Below are 22,143 nucleotides of genomic sequence, written 5' to 3'. Positions count from 1 at the left end.
GGGAAAAGAAAATAAACATTCCTAAAATGTTTAGATAGGTGACCAATGTATCTGATCGAGAAAATATGAGGCGCTGAACGTGTACGCGTACCACGATGACTGAATACGGAACTCAAGCATTTAAGCCTAAAGTGATCCGGGGCACTTATTTTCTCGAGCGTATTGTTTGTGAGAATGTTTTTTTTGCTTTTCCTGATCAAAACAAATCTCCGACTTCAGCCCTTGACGGTTTTTTCAAAGAAAAGATTACACAAGTCTGCAATGAAAAGCTTTCTTAAAAACAATTGGTGTTTTTTGAATGCTAATTACTGCTTCACCACAAACCAACTTTGTCCATATCGCTATACTGCAATTTACTGCCGTTAACGAGTTGAATTGTAAATGAAGCTGCCTTCTATCGGTGATTTCCTCAAGCTTCTTGAGGCAAGGTTCATGGTAGAAGACGAACATCTTACCACCACGCCACTCGGGATGCTAATTGCTGGGAAAATAATAAAAAAATTCCATCACGTCTAGTTTTTGAGATAAAATGAAAATCGAATTTAAAGGTAATGCATGGGCAGCAAGTTCACGGAAAATTCATCGACATGCAATTCACCGCTAGGAAAGTTCACCGACCCACGGAAAATTCACCGACAATAGTTCGACTCGAGTCAATGAGCCAGTAAGAGAGCGAGGAATGACCGAGTGAGTGAATCAGTAAATGATATAGTAGTTAGTGTAAGAGTGCAGAGTGGGCGACCTAGAGATAAAGTAATCGACCTAGTGAGTGACATACTGAGTGGCTTAGTTAATGAGTTAACGAGTGACAGAGTGAGCAATCTAGCAAGTGAGTGAGCTAGCGTCAGAGTCAGCAACCAGGTGATTGAATGTGTAACAGAGTTAGTTGATAGAATGAGTGACCTAGTCAGTGAAGGACAAAGTGAGTGACCTAGGGAGTAAGTGAATGACCGATCAATTGAGAGAGTGACATTGTGAGTGCGTGACCTGGAGATCAAGTGAGTGACCGACCTACTTAGAGAGTGACATTGGGAGTGAGTGACCTGTAGGGTAAGGGAGTGACTTGACTCATTTGCTCACTCACTTGTTCATTCAATCATGTCGAACTCAGTTGTCGGTGAATACAAACAATTATTTTTTGTCGGTAAATTTTCCCAGCGATTATTTTTCCATGTGGTGAACTGCTAATAGGTAAATTTTCCTGGCGGTGAATTGCTGTTGCTGAATTTTCCGGACACGTAGGAAGCATGCAAACCCCATTGAAACTGCGCTTTATAAACAAATACAGTAAATCATTGCCAAAGATAATTCAGTGATTCTAAGGTGGTTTTATGGTGCTGATTCCGAATCTCCATTACTTTTGTCAGATGGATTCTACTTTTTGAGATGAAGTAAAAATCAAATTTCAATGGTAATACATAAGCAGCATACAAATCAAATTGAAACTGTGCGTCATGAATGAATAATATCATGTAAATCGTTGCCAAATATGTTTCACTGATTTTAGGGCCTATCATTATTATGACAGAGTTAGGATATAAATGGGAAGTTTACTTTCATGAGGTTATAAAATAAAAATAAAATATTCAAAATATTTGGATTTGTGTTGTTTCCCCCAAAATAGGAAATCGTTTTGTGAAAATCCTTACGTGATAAAAAAAATGAATTGCATTTTTTTAGAATCAGCACTGAAAATATTATAAAAAATCCGTTATATCAAAACTAAAAAAGCTTTCAAATAATTTTAAAAAATTTTGGACCTATTCGTTGTCTCTGATTTTTGCAAGAGTCTCGCTTTGAAATAATAACTGGTTTATGTCGTTTCTTATTTCGTTTTTTATAAATCTTTGACAAAAACAAATATAATAATAGTAGTGACATACCTTGCCCTCCCCCCCCCCTCAAAAATAAGACCTAGTCAAAAAATAAATACAAATACAAGGCCACAACAGGCAAAATGCCCAACGAGGTAGCGAAGAAAAGAAATATATTTATGGTTGTCTTATACACTCATGTCCATAAATTAAGGATAATTCAGAATCACACGGAAATCGAAATCTAAAGTAAAAATTTCACCTGTAGAGTTATCACACACATCTGCAAGAATGATATAAAAATTTCAGGAAGCCACCAGATGATGCCGATAGTACGTCACAATGACGAGAGTGTAAGAGGGGGGGGGGTATATAAGGAATGGTGGCAAAGAAGTAAAATTGTTCACAAGAGTTCTGTAAGGAGCTCAGTGCCATAAGCGAATAGTTATGACACAGAGGACGCATGTGGATGATTTTTTACGTGGTAGAATTATCGGCCGCCTGGAATGTGGGCGTACTCAGATGGAAATATCCGAGGAACTTGGAATTGCCCAAAGTGGCATCTCTAGGCTTTGGCACCGATTCCAAGATAACGGAAATGTCAGTAGACGTTACAGTACAGGTCGCCCCCGAGTTACAACGCCGAATGAAGACCGGTATTTGGCAGTAACTGCCAAAAGAAGCAGACGGAGCACAGCATCCGACCTGTCTCGTCAGCTATCTGCAGCCACGGGTACCACAGTTTCAAGGCAAACCGCGTACAGCCGTTTGGGAGATATTGGTCTATATGCTCGCAAGCCTGCCAGATGTGTTCCGCTCACGGCAACTCACTGTCGGCAGCGATTAGCCTGGAGTAGAGAACATGCGATGTGGACATCGTCACAGTGGGCTTGTGTGATGCTTTCCGAGGAGTCCAGGTTTAGCTTGCAGTCTGATTCACGTCGGACTTTCATATGGAGAACCCCAGGCACCCGTTACCACCAAGACAACATCATTGAACGACACCGTTACGGTGGTGCAGCATTGCTCGTTTGGGGTGGAATTATACCGAGTTCCAGAACAGATCTGCATGTTCAAACCGGAACCATGAAAGCCCAAATTTATCGGGACATCATTCTGGAACAACATGTACGTTTGTTTAGGCGTGCCATGGGCGCAGAATTTGTGTTTATGGATGACAACGCCCGTCCTCACCGAGCAAACATCGTAAACGAATGCCTTGAATCTGAGGATATAACCCGTATGGAATGGCCAGCATTCTCACCTGACTTGAATTCGATAGAGCATGTGTGGGACGTGCTTGGCCGACGAGCTGCAGCCCGTCAACCACGTCCTACATGTGTACCGGAACTTCGGAGAGCGTTGCTTGCTGAGTGGAGTGATGTTCCCCAAGATCAGATCGATAATTTGATACTCAGCATGCCTAGGCGTTGTACGGACTGTATTTCATCGCATGGGAGACATACAATGTATCAACCATCATACCAACCATGTAATAGTAAGTTTTTGTAAAGGAGATATTTTTTTACAATTGCTCCAGGGAGCAAAAATCGTAGTTTTTATGAATGGTATCATACATACACCATCGTTTTTGTTCTTTATCTTTTGTTTAATAAATGGGCTCTATGAATAAGTAACGTTTGTTTTGTTTCTGAACTTTTATTTGTCGGAGCTGGCATTATCCTTAATTTATGGACATGAGTGTATTCAAAGTATGGATGGCTTCTCGATTTACCCCCATCATATTATCGTATTTCTTTTTAAACGTGTTAATTGTGTTAGAATTTACTAACCCCCTCCCCATCGATGGTAAGCTATTCCATTTATCTAAGGCACTGCATCACCAATATCCTAGGAGTAGGCCTCATAGACGAGAAATGTTTATTTCAGAACAGCTCTGTCACTGGTTTTTAGAGATTACGGCCAATGGTTCTCGGTAAATGAAATCGTAATAAATTCAAGCCAAAATTCGTAGATGTAGTATTTGCAGAGAATTAATGTAGATTTTTGTACATCGGAAAAATAGGACATGACCGAAAATAATCCCTAAGGCACCTTTTGAAACAAAAATTAATATAAGATCGGGATCATGTTAGGGAAAACATAGTAACAGTACTTTAGTAGCATAACAGTTTTTTTCAACAATATTCACAAGTTCCATAACATATACGTTCCATTCTCATACGACTTGCGAAAATAAATTTAATTATTCAACTTCTATTGAGGCATTTATTATAAGATGATATTTGAGCTGAATTTTCGAAGGCACTGTGCCCTAAAAAATAGCCAATTTTGAAACTGTAACTGTAACGAAACTGTGATTCTGATTCGAATGAAATTAAATTGTAACTAAAATACTACTATGTACTAATAAACAGGGACATGCATCTCATAAACATTCCTCTGAAGAACTTCTAGCAAATTGGTACAGGTCGAAATGTGCCTTGTATGTGTTCTGTACCTAACGTGAAGTTTGGGTCTGAGGAACATTTGATGTCTATTTTGAGAAGTGCTGTCACCTGTGTTTCAAATTCGAAAGCAAACAACTCAGCAGGTTATTTTACCCGTCGTATTACGTAAATTTCAAATTCTATAAGGCTCGATTACTCTCTGTAGGGGAAAGTTTTTAAATGAGAGATCAGCTCGAAATTCACGCATTGAAGTTAGAAAATCAACTCCAGCCAACCACCACTATGCCTGCCATCAGTGGGATTCAAACCTGAATCCTCGCTATCTGAGTCCATAATGATCCCCACACAACCACATATCGGCTTAACTGGAATACTATGGAGTAACTTCATGTAGACCACCGTACATTCAGAACTTTTTCGGTACTTCTTTCTCTCTCTCTCAACTCCCTATCTCAAGAGCTTTGAAACACAATTTGTAAAGACAAATTGATCTGACTTTCAAAAAAGAAATGAACGTTTTGAATGAAAAATTCACTTTTTTACCAATCGAGAATCTCTCACCTAAAAGTTATAATTTATTATCAAACTCATTATGAAAAATTTCTAGTGCCAGAATAAGTGCGAATTGTCAACCTGCAAGAATGTTACAGCAAAACTCATAACTTATGCAGCTTTTCGAGGACTATATGATATAATTTTTTATACATCGGTGTCATTATATACATTATGTTCACAAATAGAAAGTATTTTCCTTTCCTTTTATACTACGCAGATACTCAAAGTTAATCCATTCGATTGGTTTCTATAATTCATTAACCATATTATTCAATTTTTGTTTTTTAATTTTAATTTCAGGAAACACTGGTGCTGGAAATCAAGGCGAGAGGTTTTCCTTAGGTGAAATACTCAGTGGACAAACTAATCCTCGACGGTTCAACGGGAGCTGGATTTCTGGTGATGCATGCTATTTTTATACACCCGTTATTTAGTTCTTAAAAGTGATACAGCGAAACCTCGCTATAACGATACTCGATGTAAGGGAAAACCTTTCTACAACGATATTTTTGCATATCTTGTTCGGAACTGACTATTGTGTAATGTTGCACTTTTCTCGATGCAGCGACATCCTTTACTATGCTCTACCTGTATAATTTTTTTTTTTTTTTAATTCTCTAAAAAAAATTGCATATCTTGCATAAAATCGTCTTCAATATAATTTTAAATTCTTGACCAGTTTTGTTCTTGCAAAAGTGTACATCGGTATTTCGCACTATCTACCCTCCAAAACTGTTAATGAAGTTGCCGTGAAGCTACGTTCTGTGTCGTACAAAAACATTTTGCGCGGTAAAAAAAACTGTAGTGCATAACTACTGAATTTTTTATTCCTCAACAAATCAAAATTTTACTGATTTGATGCAAATCAATACTCACAATACTCACTACTAACAATGCCAATTCAGAAGAGATGTCAACAACAGCATAAATTTAGCGGTGACTGATGTTAATGCTACCTCTCGATATATAGCGAAAAACCCTCTACAACAATATTTTTCCTTGGTGCGTAGAGTAGTGTTATATCGAGGCTTCACTGCATTCAGAGATCATGGTGGTAGTTAAGGGAAACGAAGAATTCGACACTTCATGATCACCACCTCATTTTCATGTTGTATTCTCTTGTTGGGCTCAAAATCCCTCGAAGTAATAAGCGACTCAGTAAATTGAAATTCTCCAATTTCCGTATTCAATTCGCTCGTCGGCGTTGTTCATTTTGTCGCACTACGGTCATTTTATGCACTGAGTTGGGCGAGATTTGATTTGTGCTGCGTCCATAGCTTTATAGCTAATCTTTATTGCGGATCGACCGGCGGGGAAACTCTGGACAGCCTCGAATTCGATATGAATAGGCACAAAATCCTCGTAACTCATCGGCGGCAGAAACAGTTCGCGGAAAGGGCGGACGTATTTTCCTCCTCGTGACTCTGCCGACGCAATAAATCGTAAGATCCGAAGCAGAATTCTGTCCCATCAGCATTTCGTCATCAGACACGTAAAGAAGACGACATCGAATATTTCTCATAACTGTATACGGGGGGGTTCACTTAGGGCAACTTACTTATCGAAAGCCGAATTCGAATTACGCTTTATTGCACTCGCAGATTTCTGTCAAAATAACTACGAATGACGATGCTTTTCGGCGGATACATGTTCTTTTATAGATTAACTAGGACGGATCAAAAAGCTTTCTTCCTTTTTATTCGGGATAGAGACTCCATTAGCGTTATTATGGTTTTTTATGGCCAGATATTTTTTTTCTTTCAATACCCATACGCGAAATATGATAATCTTCCCACACGTAGGATTGCCGATTTTTCTGTGAGAGGCTACTTCTCAATTTTTTTATCTCAACAGAAATAAGTGCTATTTCATTGAATAGAATTTAAATAAGAGTTTTCTTTTTCGTCGGAAAAAATATTGTTACGTATTGTATTTAGGGTTTTTACCGTATTTTTATGTGAAATTTTTATATATGCTCAGGCAACAATTTTAAATTCATTTTCAATTTTATTAGTAATTCAATTTTATTAACGGTTTTATGACGTGCTTGATTATTGAGGTTCTTATATACGTAAATTTTATCTTATTTGAATAAGAGTCCGACATAGTCTCGCCCCCTTTGAGGCAATGGCTAAAATTGCCGATTGGCTATAGAGCCTGGGACTGGTTTGGTTTAGAAGGAAAAAGAAAAAGGTAACAATGTTTTTAATCGAACAGCTTGCAAATTAAATAGCACAATATATTTAGTTTTTCTTATTCTAACTAAAATTATGAGTGCAGTGAGAAGTCGAGAGTTTTTTTCTTAGCCGTATTTGGATATAAAAAAATTTAAAATAGTTGAGATTTTTGTCTATAAAAGTATCTAAAATGCAAATTCAAATTCGTAGAAAAAATACCCACAACGGGAATTCACCTTTTTCTTCACTGGTTTTAATACCCCGTAAATAAAAACCGATGGTTCCAATGACTATACTATTTGGTTGATGATGTATGAAATAATTTTGAAGAAATAACTGAAAATAACTCATTGAAAATAATATAAGAAATTAGAGTAATCTTCCCGTGATTTTTCATAGGGGTTACAAGTATTATTCGCCTAACACATCAAATGTGAAATTGGAATAAAACCACATATTTCCTTACTGTAACACTATCGTTTACTTTAATTTCTGAAGAAATCTGTTACTTTCGAAAAGTCAAGACCTAAACCGTAGAATCGACGTTATCGGTATAATCGGAAACATTCCTGAATCCGTATCACATTATAATCTGCGAGTATAAGACTGGCACAACGATTAATTTCAATAGTTGGAGTATCGATCTTTGATGGTGCGTAAGCTCCAAAGTCTCATTTTTAAAGTTTAAATGTATTCGAAGTAGATTGTATCTAACACTTTCTATTAGCCTATATTTGAAAATAGAACAATGCGCATTTGCATGATTTCATTAATTTTCAAAATACCACATAAGTATCATTTGACTATTATTTGTGTTAATAAATTATCTTTAGTCTTATCAATATTTCTTACTATTATCAATGCCATTTTTTTTGTTTGAAAACTGGAAAAAAACCGACAATTTTTGGGACTTTTTAGGTGACGTTGGCATGTGTGTGTTCAGTGAAGATTTCGGTTTCCCTTTGAAAATCTTTTAGCTTGCGACAGTCCCATAACATTCCTAAACGACTATATTCAGCCCTTACTACCAAGATGGAAAATATATTAAAATGCGCATACACTGCACATATGTCGTACGCATTTATAGAAGCACAAACGTCTAGGCGTTTGAAACTTTGATAACTATTTATCCCCTTCCGGATGAAAAAAGTTAAGTAATGATAATAAACTCTTCCATCTATGGTGACGAAGACGGGATTGTGCGTGATCTAAAAAGTATAGACTGCAAAGAATCATGCAGGAAATGGGCTTTCCATAGCATCGCGAAAAACTATTTGATCATAACTTAATAGCAATATTAAGTGTCATACTGTGGATATAGTTCAGAAAATCTCTTCTATCTCCGGTTTACCGCAACGTATGATGAATTATTTAAACAACGGACGCGTTGTGAAAATCATTGAAATTAAAGGTATTTCTTTTTCTCATCACAGACGATCATCTGGAATTTAGGAACAGGCATGGCGATCTCGTCGTTTATTCCGTACGGACTAAGTCCGTGAAGATACTAGTCAACAACTCGACTTTTGTAAGTGAGAATTTGCATTTTTCATGTTGATAAAAATATAATACTAATTCATTGCCAAGTGATCCGTGCAATATTGGCTCCGCATGCAGCAATGCTCTTTCGTGTATACCGACTGGTTTACTACCATTTTCCAACTATTAACGTTACGTTTCTGCGACCACTCAGTTCGAAGAATAGACCCCTCCAGCATCAGGGGGAAATGACACCCGGATATTTTCTTCTTCAATATATGTTTCGGAAATACACCTCGGTCTTTATTATTAAATTATAAATAAACTTATTATTGCAGTAAAGTCCGTTATAATGAGTACGGCTCACCCCTCGAATCAGACTCTCGCTGGCTCTCGATACGAGAATTTCTCTCCTGGCCCGTCCGTCTAAACGAGTGCTGAGCGGGATGGCGACGTCTGATTTACGGATTTACCTGTATGGCCTTAGGGCTGGGTCAGGGATGTGTTGAAGCATTACCCTACTGTTGACAGGCTGGGCTTTCCAGATCGACACAGTAGGGTGAGGCTTCAGCTTGGTGCACGTTGCACTAAGCCCTGGGGTAAGCTGCTTTAGCTCTGTAGCTATAGCTAAAACCCACCCTCGAACTTGACTCTGCTGCCTCTCGACTCGGGAATTTTTTCCGTTTCGCCCAGTCAGATCTGTACTGAGTAGGATGGCGACGTCCTGTTTACTGTGTTACCTGAATACCCGTAAGGGTGGGACAAGGGTGTATCCATGATTATACATGAAATGAACTGGGAAGAGTGGTTATTTTTTTTAAATCTCTTTATATACTCTAGTGATGGAGGGGGAGTTAATAAACTAGGTATGTCAGTACCTCCCCATATCCCATAGATAAATAGATAAGAAGACCACATGCTGTATTTTATCTTGATAGATCTATATACAAGTTGCAAAAACACGCGCCATTTCTTCCAGTGGTGTGATGGTTGGGCAGGTGAGGCATGATCTCTGTTAGACATCGCTGTTATTTTCCCTGAAAAATCCTCACCCCCCCCCTTTTCTTGGACACTTCCAAAACTGGACACAGGGAAAGCAGGTATTGATCATTTTCTCTGCCTTAAATGTTACTGGATATTTTTATATAGTACAATGAATACTCCAGTTTCTGCGTTAACTACTGCGTTCCACAAAGTGTAGAATTTTGTTTTACAATCAACATATTGTGTATGCATAAACAGTAAACTCTAGATGAATATTTCAGAAAAAGTAGTTCAAAATAAAAGAACAAAGAAAGGTAAAATTATCTAGTTTGCTGTTTCAACGTTTATGTTTCCCCTTTATGTTTATTTCCCCCAAAAAACTAAAATTCGTTTATAACGAGAAGTTCGTTATAACGACAATTTTTCCTCTCATTGTAAACTGTCGTTATAATTGGCTTTTTCTGTATATTCATAGCTCATATATATATTTATTTTATTATCTTCATTTCGATAAAACGAATTGTCGATCGTGCGTGAAGGAATTTAGAAATTTCATTAAATGAATGAAAAACGTTGGTTTTTTTTCCCAATCCCCTATTTGAGCATGAGCATTCGGGCACTCCCTGATACTTAATGGATGCAATCAGTGACTATGCAGCTGTTTCTCCTGGCATGAACTCTGATCTTCGGTTTCTGTTCATGGTATTTTGACTCCAGCGTCATATAGTGACATTATGAATAACTCTACTGTGTCCACATTCGTTGCAACAATTTAGTTATGAACTAGTTCAAGATGTGGCCATTCATACCGCTCGGGCAGTACGAAGCTGGTTTCTTGAAGTGGGATCAGAAATCGGATTTGTGATATGTAACTGAAACACACGTACAATGTTCCAAAAGATATTAATGGAAAAAAAATATTAAATTAACAGAAAAGCCATTTTTTGCTCTTCAAATATAAATATAAAACATTGCATGAAGCATGCTGATAAATTTTGGCATGATACATTGTTATAACTTTAAGATGGACATTTTTCATAAATATCATCACTTTTCCTTTCAATTTCAGGTCGACCACGGGATCGAGAAATATAGTATTTCTGCCGATCAGAAATACGTATTACTTCTCTACGATACGAAAAAGGTAAATATTCCATTAATGACAAAAACTCTCACTCTAAGAAAATGAGAATTGTGAGTACATATATACGATTGTGGGGAGGATTCCCTACTCCCCTTGCTGTGAACTCAGCTCTTTCTTTCAATAATTTTAACACCACAGAATACAATAACACCTTTTGATTTATTGTAAGTTAATTGTGTTAGAAATGAACAAGAGTGCTTCTATAGTGTAACGCATAAGCCACTGTGCGGTCTACCCCATTGGCGGCACAGGGGCGATCGTTTGAAGTTGGTTTTCTGCGGTTTTGCAACTTGAAGATGCGAATAAAAGCCAGTCTCACATTTAAAAAAGTCTCTCCGCAGAGAACAGGCAAACTTTCAACATAATACTTACATAACATGAAAATTCAAGCATTTACCATCTTTACTTCAAAATATGGAAGGCAGGTGGCAGCACCAGCAAGAACACGAAGCAAGCTCAGCTCTGACACCATAAAAATACGTTAGGACCACGCATATACAAACGCACAGCACGTTCTGTCATGTATCGATTCGTTAGAAATTCCGTAGAGAAGTGTTTACGAGGTGCATGTTCGGTCAAGTAGTAGTAGTATAACGAGTGGTAGTAATAATATCAAGAGATAATATCAAGTAGTAGTGTAAAAAATGTAACGTATTTCGGCATCTAAAAAGCCCCTAGGGATTTCTTAGAGAAGATTGGTGTTTGGAGTGGGATTCCGGTTGTGCCCACAATTTGTCCTTCCACGTCAGATGTAATCACGGCAACTGCACATACAGAAACTCTGACCCCCCCCCTCCACCCCTTGTCAGCAAAATTTCGTCATCAGCTCTGCCCCTCCGAATCCTAACACATATTGGTGGGATCAGAAACGTACGCAGAAGGGGTATAGGGGGGTTCTTGCGCCTCCTCCCCAGACGAGAAAAAAATATTTTCTAATGTAAAAAAAAAATTAAAATTTCGAAAGAAAATACCTTTATATGTGTGTGATTATAGTCGATTTCTGTTAATTTCAATGCTATTTGGAAGGTAAGAACACAAAATTTCTCTTTAAGAAATTCATTGCGACCCACTCTTTAAGCCATATATGGTAAACGCTTGACCCGCGGATCAAATGTGGCCCTGAAGGTTATGTGATGTGGCTTGCCCCCTCAAACCTAATTTTGTAAAAATGAACTAAGCGGCACATTTACAAATCACTTAAATGATCAGTGGAACAATTCCAGAGCATTTAAATGGCCCGTGGCACATTTTCAGATCACTGAAGTAGGCCTCAAATGTCACTTTCACATTCAAAGATCACTTAAGTAACCCGCGTCACAGTTCCAGAACACTTAAACCATCCGTGGCACATTTAGAGATCCCTTGAGTGAAATGTGGCACAATTTTAGAGCACTTAAGCGGCCTCCCGATGCGGTTCTACATCACTCAAGTTACCCGCGTAACATTCCCAGATTATTTAAGTGATCCCCGGAATGATTATGGATGACTTGAATGATGCGTTCCACAGTTCCAGAGCACCTACGCGGCCCGGACATATTTTCAGAGCACTTGAAGAATCAGTGAAACATTTAGAGATGGCTGAAGTGGCTCTGTAAGGGATTTATCATTAGGGAGAATGTTAGTTCAGATGCCCACAAACTAGCGAAAGATTTTTCTCGTATTTGGATGCCATCAAGAATATTTCATATTTTCATAAAGAGTGGTTGATAACGTAAGCATCATCCAAACTCCCCTCTCCCTTGTCATCAACAGTCAGCAAATCGGATACCCCCTCCCAACATCGATGCTGACGTAATACTTGAATGGCCCATAATGCTATCTTTTGGGAGCTCGAAACTGCAGCCGCTGTTCAGTTGCTACGTTTGAGTTCAATCAGTTTCACAATCTGAAAGATTAACGAACAGTTTGAGATATGCTTTGATGGAAATCAAATCATTGCCGTTTTCATTCGATGACCAATACTATTTGAAGCGTCACCGAAATTTCTTTTGAACGAATTGGTTCACTGTAAAATTCCTGTAAATTGACTAAGTTTCAAAATTATGTTGCCTCGCACATGTAGCATCATATATGGATATCAATGAAAAACTGAACAACAGAAAAAACTGCGCCGCTCCTCTATTTGAGTTTCTCCACCACATTAATGATAGACGTCAAATGATACATAAAAAATCACACTCTTTTATCGTTATATATTCCAATTCAAATTTAATTTCGTCACAACACCATTCATTCATTCCTCTACGCATGAGTGAAGATAAAATTGAAAAATACTGGTGTATGCGTTTATGTGTCCGTGAAATATTTTGTGCGTGAAGCTCGATTCATTAAAATGAATCAGTTTTCACTTTTATCGAATGCATTAAAAAACAGAAATCGTGTAAATTTGTTTTGACAGGTGGGAGATGCGTAAAGGCGTAAGTTTAGATGGTGCGAGAGGAAACGTGAAAACAAAAACAAAAAATTGTTTAAAATAAAAGAATGCCGTCATTGACGGGGGGTTTTTTTTTTTTCTTTTCTTTTTTTAATGTTTCACGAAGAGAAGACATTTTTACTTTGGGAGTAGAACCAGCTCGAATATTATTCTTTTCATTAAGAAACATTTTTATCGGCGTTGACTGTGTTGTCATCATTCATTCTTATCTCATTTTCTTTTCTTCGAAATAAAATGGAAAGAGCATCGGGGGGAGAAAAGAAGAAAAAAAAAGATCTAAAGCATTGTCCGTTTATTCAACTTAGTATCGCATTTCGAAAGAATGCGTGAGTTTGTGTTTTGGTGGCTGAATGTGTTGCTATCAGCAGCTGATGCTTTCTTTCAACGTGTTTGCAGGCTTGATTAATTGCTTCTTTTAATTTCAGATATACAGATACTCTTTCCATGCCAAGTATAAAATATATGAAGTCTCTACCAAGTACGTAAGCGATTAATTAAAAACATTCTTCGCATAGTTTTAGATGCCATCATCTAATTTACCATTATCACTCATTATTTTCTTTGAACGAAATGAATGGGGAAAATATTTTCCTATGTTTACGTGAATTTGTTTGCGTGTATGACTATCTGCATTATATATATACAGTGTATACTGCATATGCAATATATAAATTAATATTAATACTCCTGCATCTGCATTGGATGAAGAGTGATTTGATTTTAATAAAAACCACGAAACTCTAACCGTCCGCGTCGCTGAAAGCGGATACAAAGTGAATGTCTTATCAAACAGACCTTCAAACATGAGGAAAAAAACTGTTGTTTTGTTAGAATATTGTTGCGATTTTTCAACGAGTGCAGCACTCGTTATATTCGCTATAATGATCTATAATTAGAATGGCCTAATAGTTCTTTAAAATTAAACGTGACTGAATAAAGATGAAAAATAATTTTCTGAAAAAACAGGAAACGAATAAGAAACGATATCACCTTTATACTTCTGTTATACTATGTATGACAACGAGGAAAATAAATATGGCCATCGCCTTTCTTTGTTTCCATGAACATTTCCCTCGTATATCAGACTATTGACACCTTGTGGGTGTCTGTGGACTGAGTTAAGCCAACCGTATATGGCCTAGACCGGCGGTTCTCAATCTTTGAAAGCCCGCGGCCCGGTAAATCTCTTTTGCGTAAGTGAAAGGTCTGTTCATACACACACAACTAACGAGAAATTAATGGAAAAATGAAACTTCGAATCACTCAAGGCCCGGTGTGACTACTGTTAGGGCCCGCTACTGGGCCGCGGCCCGGCGGTTGAGAAACACTGGCCTAGACTGTATGACCAGTTGGCATTTTCAGCCATTTTCCAAGTTTAGGGGGTGAGGAACGCGTTAGAGAAACCTACACAAAAGAAAGGTAACAGAAAGCTTTTATATAACGTGTCCATTTGTAGAAAAAACACAGTGCTGCACGTGAAATAAAAGGGCAGCTGTGCGCTAAGAAAAATTAAACTAAATCATTCTTCCATCCTTGATGATGCTTAGCAAGAGCTCTACAAAGATGAAAAATATTTGGGGCAACGGAGAGAAAAAAGTAATTATAATATCTAACTAACAGCAATTTCAACAGTAAATGTGTTTTTTTTTTCCTCTCTGCAAATGGAGACTTACTAACCATTTAACTATTGATGTCACATTCATATTATAATTTCCTTGCATTCAAGTCCATTTGTACTTTTGTCAGCTCATTTATGTGTTTGATACATGCAGATAGAAAACATGAGATCCTAGAAAGGCCATTCAATTTTATGCTAAGAGTTTTGCACTGAAAAAATCGCGTGCTCTGGGAACATAGGATTCTTTTCTGCTTTTTTGTCCAATGCATTTTTTATTAGCTGAATCTTTTATTTTACATGGGATTGGTTCAAAAACTTTCAGAATGTGGAGGTACATCTCAGAAAAATTCCGAGGTGGACATGAATTAATCGGACTCGATTGACAGTAATTCTGATGATGATTGCCACTACAATTCAGCTCCCGTTGCATCTGTTTTATGCGAGCGTGTGCACCCATGTCAACGAAAATGTTCGTTAGCCGATGGAAAAATCTCCGTTAGCCGAAAAATTCGTAAACCGAGGCGTTCGTGAGCCGAAGTATCACTATATACCTTTTGTCTTTTCCCTTTGGGGTGGTATAGGAATTTGTGTACAGTATACGTAATAGAAGAAAGTAGAGTATTTCTCTTTCTCTGTTTATTATTCTCGAAGTTGGGGTGGAATCACTATCACGTGCACAAAATCTGAAAAAGTTTTCTTCTTGAAAAAGATTTGCATTTTACAGACGATTTGGTTATTTTCACTTTGCTAGTTCTAATGGGGATCAATTGAATTTACAACACCGCGGAGAAGGTTAATACACGCAATATTTGACGCTCAAATATACACGCTCAAATGAGGCCCCTTCATGCAGATGCAGTGAAACGTTTGAAAAAACACTGCATGGGACAAAAAAATATATACCCACGTTAAGAAATCTATATCGCACAGTATTCCCTCCCCTCGCTGTCTTTTTATCCTTTAACCACTTGACGTAAAAGTTTTGGCAAGAAATTTGGATTATCTCTATTTAACAAATCGGTGATAAATCTAGTAATCTTGTGCTAACCTAATCGCACGTTATATATATATATATATTGTAAAAGTTCTATATTTTAAATGAGATACTGCAAATAAAGTGAACTGGGAAGATATAGCAAAAGTATAAAAATTCAAAAAGGAATGAAAAATTCAAATAGGAATTCAAAAATGAAAAAAGTTATAGCCAATGTCTAGGACTCTCTCCTCAGGGGGAACACCCTGACATTGGCTTATCGGGGGATCGAGCATATATTTAGACTATGGAGGCCAAATGCTCTCAGAAACGTTCTGTGTTAAGCCAATGTCAGGGTGTTCCCCTGATGAGAGCCTTAGAGACATTGACTATAACTTTTTTCATTTCTGAATTCCTATTTGAATTTTTCATTTCTTTTGAATTTTCGTATTTTTGGTATATCTTTCCAGTTCACTTTATTTGTTTGCAGTATCTCATTTAAAATATAGAACTTTTACAATGTTTTTCCACTACACTGCATATTACAGCTGCCTATGTCGCTGATATTGGTGAGCTTCGACAAAAAAGTTTTTTTGTAATGTACATTTTCGCGCGCGCGCGCGTGTGTGTGTGTGTGTGCGTGTGTAAAGGAAAAATAGAGAGAGAAAGATAAGGTGGTAAAGATGGTTTGTGTTGTTTTTTTTCCAATTTATTTTTTCAAAATTAGTAGCACAGCGCACAATATCAAAAACAGTCTGATTTCAATACTTGTAGTCAAGAGGCCAAAGCTCATACAGAGCGACTAATTAAAAACAAAGACGTTTAGAGTCCTCTTTTCACCCTCATCCTGCGTGTTCCTCTTCCGCTTGGTAAGAGAGAGAAAAGAAAACACGAAAAGAGCTTATTTGAATTTATTCCATTGGTGTTTGGACGTAATATTACACCCGTGATCGTAAAGAGTTTGAAGTGGTCTTCACCGAACTCGCGAATGGTTGCTTCATAAAACTTGGCAATAAGAAGAAATTTCAGAAATGGAAGGATTTAATCATTTTTGAATAGTATTCAAATATATTAGTAACATTCTTGATGTTAAAAATGAAAACATACATAACTACTAACTGAGTTAATTTTGTATTTGCAGAAAGATATATGCTCTTGAACCGGAAACCTCTCCCAATGCTCTCTTGAGATTTGCAGATTGGGGACCCAGAGGAAGCCAGCTGGTTAGTTGATTTTACGCTACCCATTCAGAGAGGCGAACGAATACATAAATCTGGAAAAAAAAATTATAACTTCTTACAAATTGATACAAAGGATAACATTTCAATTAATTTGTAACACAATGCTCATTATTGGGAAAACTGTTTGAATTTCTTTGTATGTTTTGATCCAGTGTCTGTTACGGCTGAGAAACGAGAAACGCGGAACATTTTCGCAAAAAATAAAGTCAGACAAAGTCTCTTACTGTTGAAGAGAGGCGCAAATTTTTACGGCTGGAGCTATTCCGATAATGAATTGATTTCCAGCCGGATCCAAAATTGAACAAGGGAGGACCACATATGCATATGCAATTAAAAAAAAATGTCAGTGAATAGCAATAATCATAAATTTTCACAGAAAATATCTTTTTAATGTTTCTTGGGTTATTTATTTGTGCAGGATTTGTTTTGACTTTTGTTCAATTTATTCGAATGCTACTGCCTCATCGGTAATGCGAGTAGAATAAGGGGGTTGTTTTGGTCGTGTGCTCAAAATAATTGTCATGTATTCTTTCTTTGAAAGCAGTTTGTCCGCCACCGCTGACACGTTGCACTGACTCAAGAATACACTTGTATTATGCTCCGTCTCACATGTATTTTTATTCTTACCCTCGCGGTTCTTGTATGAGCACCACCCTCAGGATTATACCACCAGAGTAAAAAACCCCGCTTATATCAGTGGAGCCTCCTTTATAAATCGTTCAATTATACAACGTTTGTCTTCAGTCGCTATTCATTAATATACGGCGTTAGCGAGAAATACGTCCCCACCCCCGATTTGTGCGTTCTACTGTTCAAATCAAACTTTGTACTACAGAAAATTCAAATACTGCGCTTGTGATATATTAAATAAATTTATTCAAAAGCTCATTGATAGGTGGCGGAGCACACATAACTATTGAATGCGCTTACATATATAAACATTTAATATGAAAGTACTGCTCAATAGATTCCCCCTTCATTTTGAACAATGTACTCTAACCCTTTCAGACCCGAGCATTCGTTTTTTTGAATTTTCAAAATGTTTTTGCTTTTTTGATACTCGAAAAATGCACTAAAATATAAAATTTCATCTAATCTTTTCTTTTGTGAAGAAATAATTCATTTCATTCAAATATTTTCCGCCAAAATGATGCAAGGTATATTCATCTTCAGATACAAATTTTTTTCAGAATTTTATTGCTAAATTTTATGCAATAAATCACACTTTTCCCGGAGGCACTTTCTTCTGGTGGGGGGAGAGAGCCCTCTTAAAAAGAAAACCCCAAAAAGGTCAACTTCAAGTGCTGCCCTCTGATGAAAGCCCCCCAAAGTTCATATTCACCATTTTTCTAACTCAAAACTTACATCGTCTTAGAATCGGAGGTTCCACCGTATTTCTGCGTAGCATAATGATCAAAACCTGGGAATGTTATAACAAAATAATGTTGAAAAACGAATGTTGTAGATCTTACCGATATCTCTTGGGAAATCGTGAGGCTATCGTTATTAAAAAAAACAGATGTTATGAACAAAAACCTTTTAGGGTGAATTCGCGCATGGCTCCCACATCCTGAAGCAGCCCATAGGCTGGGATCTTTTGCGAGCCCCCAGGTCAGACTTCCACGGGCCCTTTTAAAGTTAATTTATAGCGTGAAAAAACAAAGAATTGTGAGACCTTTCCCAGGGCCTTGTCAGCCCCACCCTTGTGGGGGTCACGGATTCACATCTACAGACACACATCACGTCGTGTCAGACACAGCAAACATTCTTTAACATAGAAATGTCTGTCTGCACCTGCGCAGCCACGATACGATATATATAAATATGTTCATTGGTTTTATGTTGAAAGAATGTTGCCGTGTCTGACACGATACGGTGAGTGTCTATAGATGTGAGTCCACCCTTATGTGTTCTGGTTTCGGTGTGAACCAGGGATTCTCAACGTGGGGACGCCCCTCGAGGGTGGTGAAAGCTACGGGTATAACATAGGATTTTATGGGTTGGATTGCGTTGGGGGCGATGGGAGAAAAACATTTCTAAAAAAGGGGGCGATGGGACAAAAAAGGTTGGGAAACTATGGTGTAAACGAACAACGCCGCTATGGAAAATGATGCCGAGAATCTCAAAATGAGATTGTATCGTTTCCCGCGGTCAAAGACAGAAACACTCACGTAAAAAATATGTTGTTAGTTTATTCCTTTTTTCCCGAATAAATAATTAGTGGTTTTCTACGTTTTCGTAGATATATGTATATGAGAACAATATATACTATGTGCCAGAAGTGAACGGTACTCATCATCCCATCACTTCTTCTGGAGTGAACGGCATCATCTTCAACGGAGTCACAGACTGGTTATATGAAGGTAACGTTTTCATTATCGGTTCCATTTTATAGGAGTAATTTGCACATCTTATCCATAATATGTCTTTTTTATTTTTAATATTATTAACCTAAGATATCACAACGTGTCTTGTTCAGGTAATTGTTTTCAATAAAGGTTTTTAATACGGTGTCGTGGCCGTAGCGGACGGGAAGAAAACGTGCCTGCAGCGTCTCCAAGATGAAATGCATTGTGCCTGTAACGGCATAATCCTTCCCCCAACCAACACTTATAATCGATTATGTGATTGTAAGAGACCCTACTTTTGCATTCTTTCTACCTTGGGAATTAATTAATCTTCAGTTTCATTAAAAAAATCCATTGTTATTTTCTTAGATGACTTCTACAACTCTCAGTCCATGTACATCGCGCATGTAATGCAGTAGGGCCACATCTGACATTTTTATCAAAACTTAGTTGAAATTTTTCGCAATTAGAAAAAATGTAGAATAATTTTATAGTAACCATGTCTTGAAACTTTAATTTCAATAAAACATGTTGTCCGTATGCATCATTGCAACTTAATTGCATGATTTAATATTGTTTTTTAAACGTTAAAACCACATTGCTGTGTAAAATTTGAACTCACGAGAGTTTTTAACATCTGGCTGATGCGAAGATGAATTCAGGAGAGAAAATTCGACTGCATCTGTGGAGAATTGAACCGAAGTCTACTCATACAAGCTCTAAGGAAAGAGGTTCGTTGTATTTATAGCGTAATGGTATAGCGCGCTCACTCGGCATGTGATAGAATGTGGGCTCGATTTCCAGTAGAGGCAGATGTATTTTCTTTTCTGAATTCATCTTCGCATCCGCCACATCGTATAAAGAGCGAAGAGTCACAATATCTTCAGATATTTGGACTTGTAGGTGGTCAAAGTAATCTCAGACTTCAGCCGATAAAAATAACTTTTTAAGCTCTATCTGTTTCAAGAAGGTGGTATAGAATATTTTTTGGTAGCGCATTCTTACGTCACCTCACCCAGCATCACCATCATGGATAGTGATGGTGCTCTGTACTAGACCACACGTGGTGAAGTATAAAGGGGTTTCCAACGTAAACGTTCTCGCGGAACCCAGTTGTTTTTAGTTTATCCCGCCTTGCTATAGGGCCTGCAGTAATTGTTGTGTATAGTTTTTATTGCGGGAAGAAATTTAAATATGGGGGTCGAGAGAGATCCTGGGCTGTAGTCTCGTCAACCCCTCCCCGCGTAACACTTAACGGCTTCCTAGAATACCACGGTGTGGTTGGTGGTCAAACTGGCGCCACCCTCAAGAGCGGTGGCACCACGCTTGAAAATCACGCTAACCAAACAGCTGCGAGGAGGCTTATCTCATTTCATTCAGTGATCTCCTTCCGAACAAATATCAATAGCCGTTTCTAAATCAACACGAATACGGTATACTTTGCCTTCAAATTATTCCCCAATCATGGCATTTTTCAGTATTCTGGCAACACTGTGTTAAATCTATACGTGAAAGAAATTCATGTGAAAGGAGCATAAAAAAATTTGGTCTCCCTTCTCCCCCCCTTTTCTTTTGAATTAAGTAGACATGGATAAGTACGATCAGAAATAAACTAATTAGCAGGGTTGGCGTTAAATTAAATCCACGGTGCAAAAAAGACAGTTGCACTCTACATTTTAACCAAAACGATCTACAAATAATTACATTTTTTTTTTAATGGAACACTACAAAAAGAAGCTGAAAGGTTATTCGCCTTGTGGTTCGGACTGTCTACTGTAGGCACCAAGTCTACGTACGGCATCCATCCAGACTTGGCATGTCCTAAACCCCGTAGGCCTCCGCGAAAGTATCCGTTTCCACTTTCTCATGAATCAGAGCTCTTAGCTCGGCGTCCGTAACGATGGCAGCTTTCAGGTCCTGTAACATGATGATCGGGTTAGTCTCGTTGGTGCGGTCCGTCGCAGCTTTGAAGGACAGTTCGACGAGCTCCGTCGTCAAATATTCGAGAACAGCGATCGTATAAACGGCCATTTCATTGCTGACCTTGACGTCGCCGTGGCAGAGCCCCTTTACGTTCCGGAGTACGATATTCGGATCCAAATACTGCTTGTAGCATTCGTGATTCCGGGACTCGATGGGATCGGAATTCTGGGTCGGTTCCACTTCTTTGCGCGAACTGGGATTCGAATCCTTGTTGTTCTTCTTCTTCTTGTTGTTCTTCACGTTCTTATTCTTGGCTGCGCCTTTCGTTCCTTTTGCCATTCTGCTCAGGGAATGCTGACTATGGAATTTTGGGAAGGAATTTTGAATTGAGATAGCCGAGAAAGAAATATGACCCTACTTCAAAGGTAAAACTGACAGTCTGTTAGAACGCTAAACTCTCTACAAAGAGTTTAAATTGCGCAGAAGATCTCGAGATGAGCGCTGTTGCTTTCTGGCTTTTTAAGCGACTTGCTTAATGAATCATTATCCATTGAAGAAAATGACATGATCATCATGAACTGGTGGTAATTTCTGATTACTTATGTTGCGACGTGCTTTTTGGCATCGTCTGTAGTGGGATGAAAATCTGCAAATGTAGTGAGATGAATTGAGTGAGCATTGCATTGAATAGCAGAGAATTGAATAGCATTTCAACACTGAAAAAGTATTGTATTTGCCTGCGCTTACTTATCCACTCGTACTTTCCCCTCAAAATTTTTTCGATGCGTAAAAATTTGCGAAATGAAAGCACCGTCATAACAAATCTGCCATAAAAAAATGCCACCCCTGTAATTGTGTCGCTCTAGGCAGTCACCTCACCCCCTCATTACCTGGCGCCGGCCCTACATTCGTGCTTCTAGTATGAGATGGGCAATATAATCACCGGTAAAAGTGATAAATTTATCAAAAATTACCGAGACTATTAGCCATTGTGCATTCTAACCGTATATTATGCATAATAACCGGTTAATACGCATAACAC

At 37.9% G+C, this 22,143-nt stretch overlaps 1 protein-coding gene across 2 annotated transcripts in view; it reads left to right on the top strand.

Annotated features, from left to right (window-relative positions):
- Positions 1-22,143, top strand: part of LOC149076738 (inactive dipeptidyl peptidase 10-like) — a 131,136-nt gene that overhangs the window by 70,115 nt on the left and 38,878 nt on the right. For both annotated transcript variants that reach the window (XM_089244377.1, XM_089244376.1), the window contains exons 3-8: positions 5,081-5,179; positions 8,391-8,485; positions 10,490-10,564; positions 13,424-13,476; positions 16,731-16,812; positions 19,073-19,193. In XM_089244377.1, coding sequence (XP_089100503.1) covers positions 5,081-5,179; positions 8,391-8,485; positions 10,490-10,564; positions 13,424-13,476; positions 16,731-16,812; positions 19,073-19,193 — 525 coding nt within the window. The remainder of the gene's footprint in view (positions 1-5,080; positions 5,180-8,390; positions 8,486-10,489; positions 10,565-13,423; positions 13,477-16,730; positions 16,813-19,072; positions 19,194-22,143) is intronic.

This window comes from Pholcus phalangioides, unplaced genomic scaffold (assembly GCF_987345545.1).
Source record: "Pholcus phalangioides strain wild (caught in Gottingen) unplaced genomic scaffold, Ppha-v1.0 ptg000015l_1, whole genome shotgun sequence".
In the NCBI taxonomy this organism is placed as follows: Eukaryota; Metazoa; Arthropoda; class Arachnida; order Araneae; family Pholcidae; genus Pholcus; species Pholcus phalangioides.
Note: the sequence above shows the minus strand (reverse complement) of the source record. Positions and strands in the feature narration are given on the sequence as shown.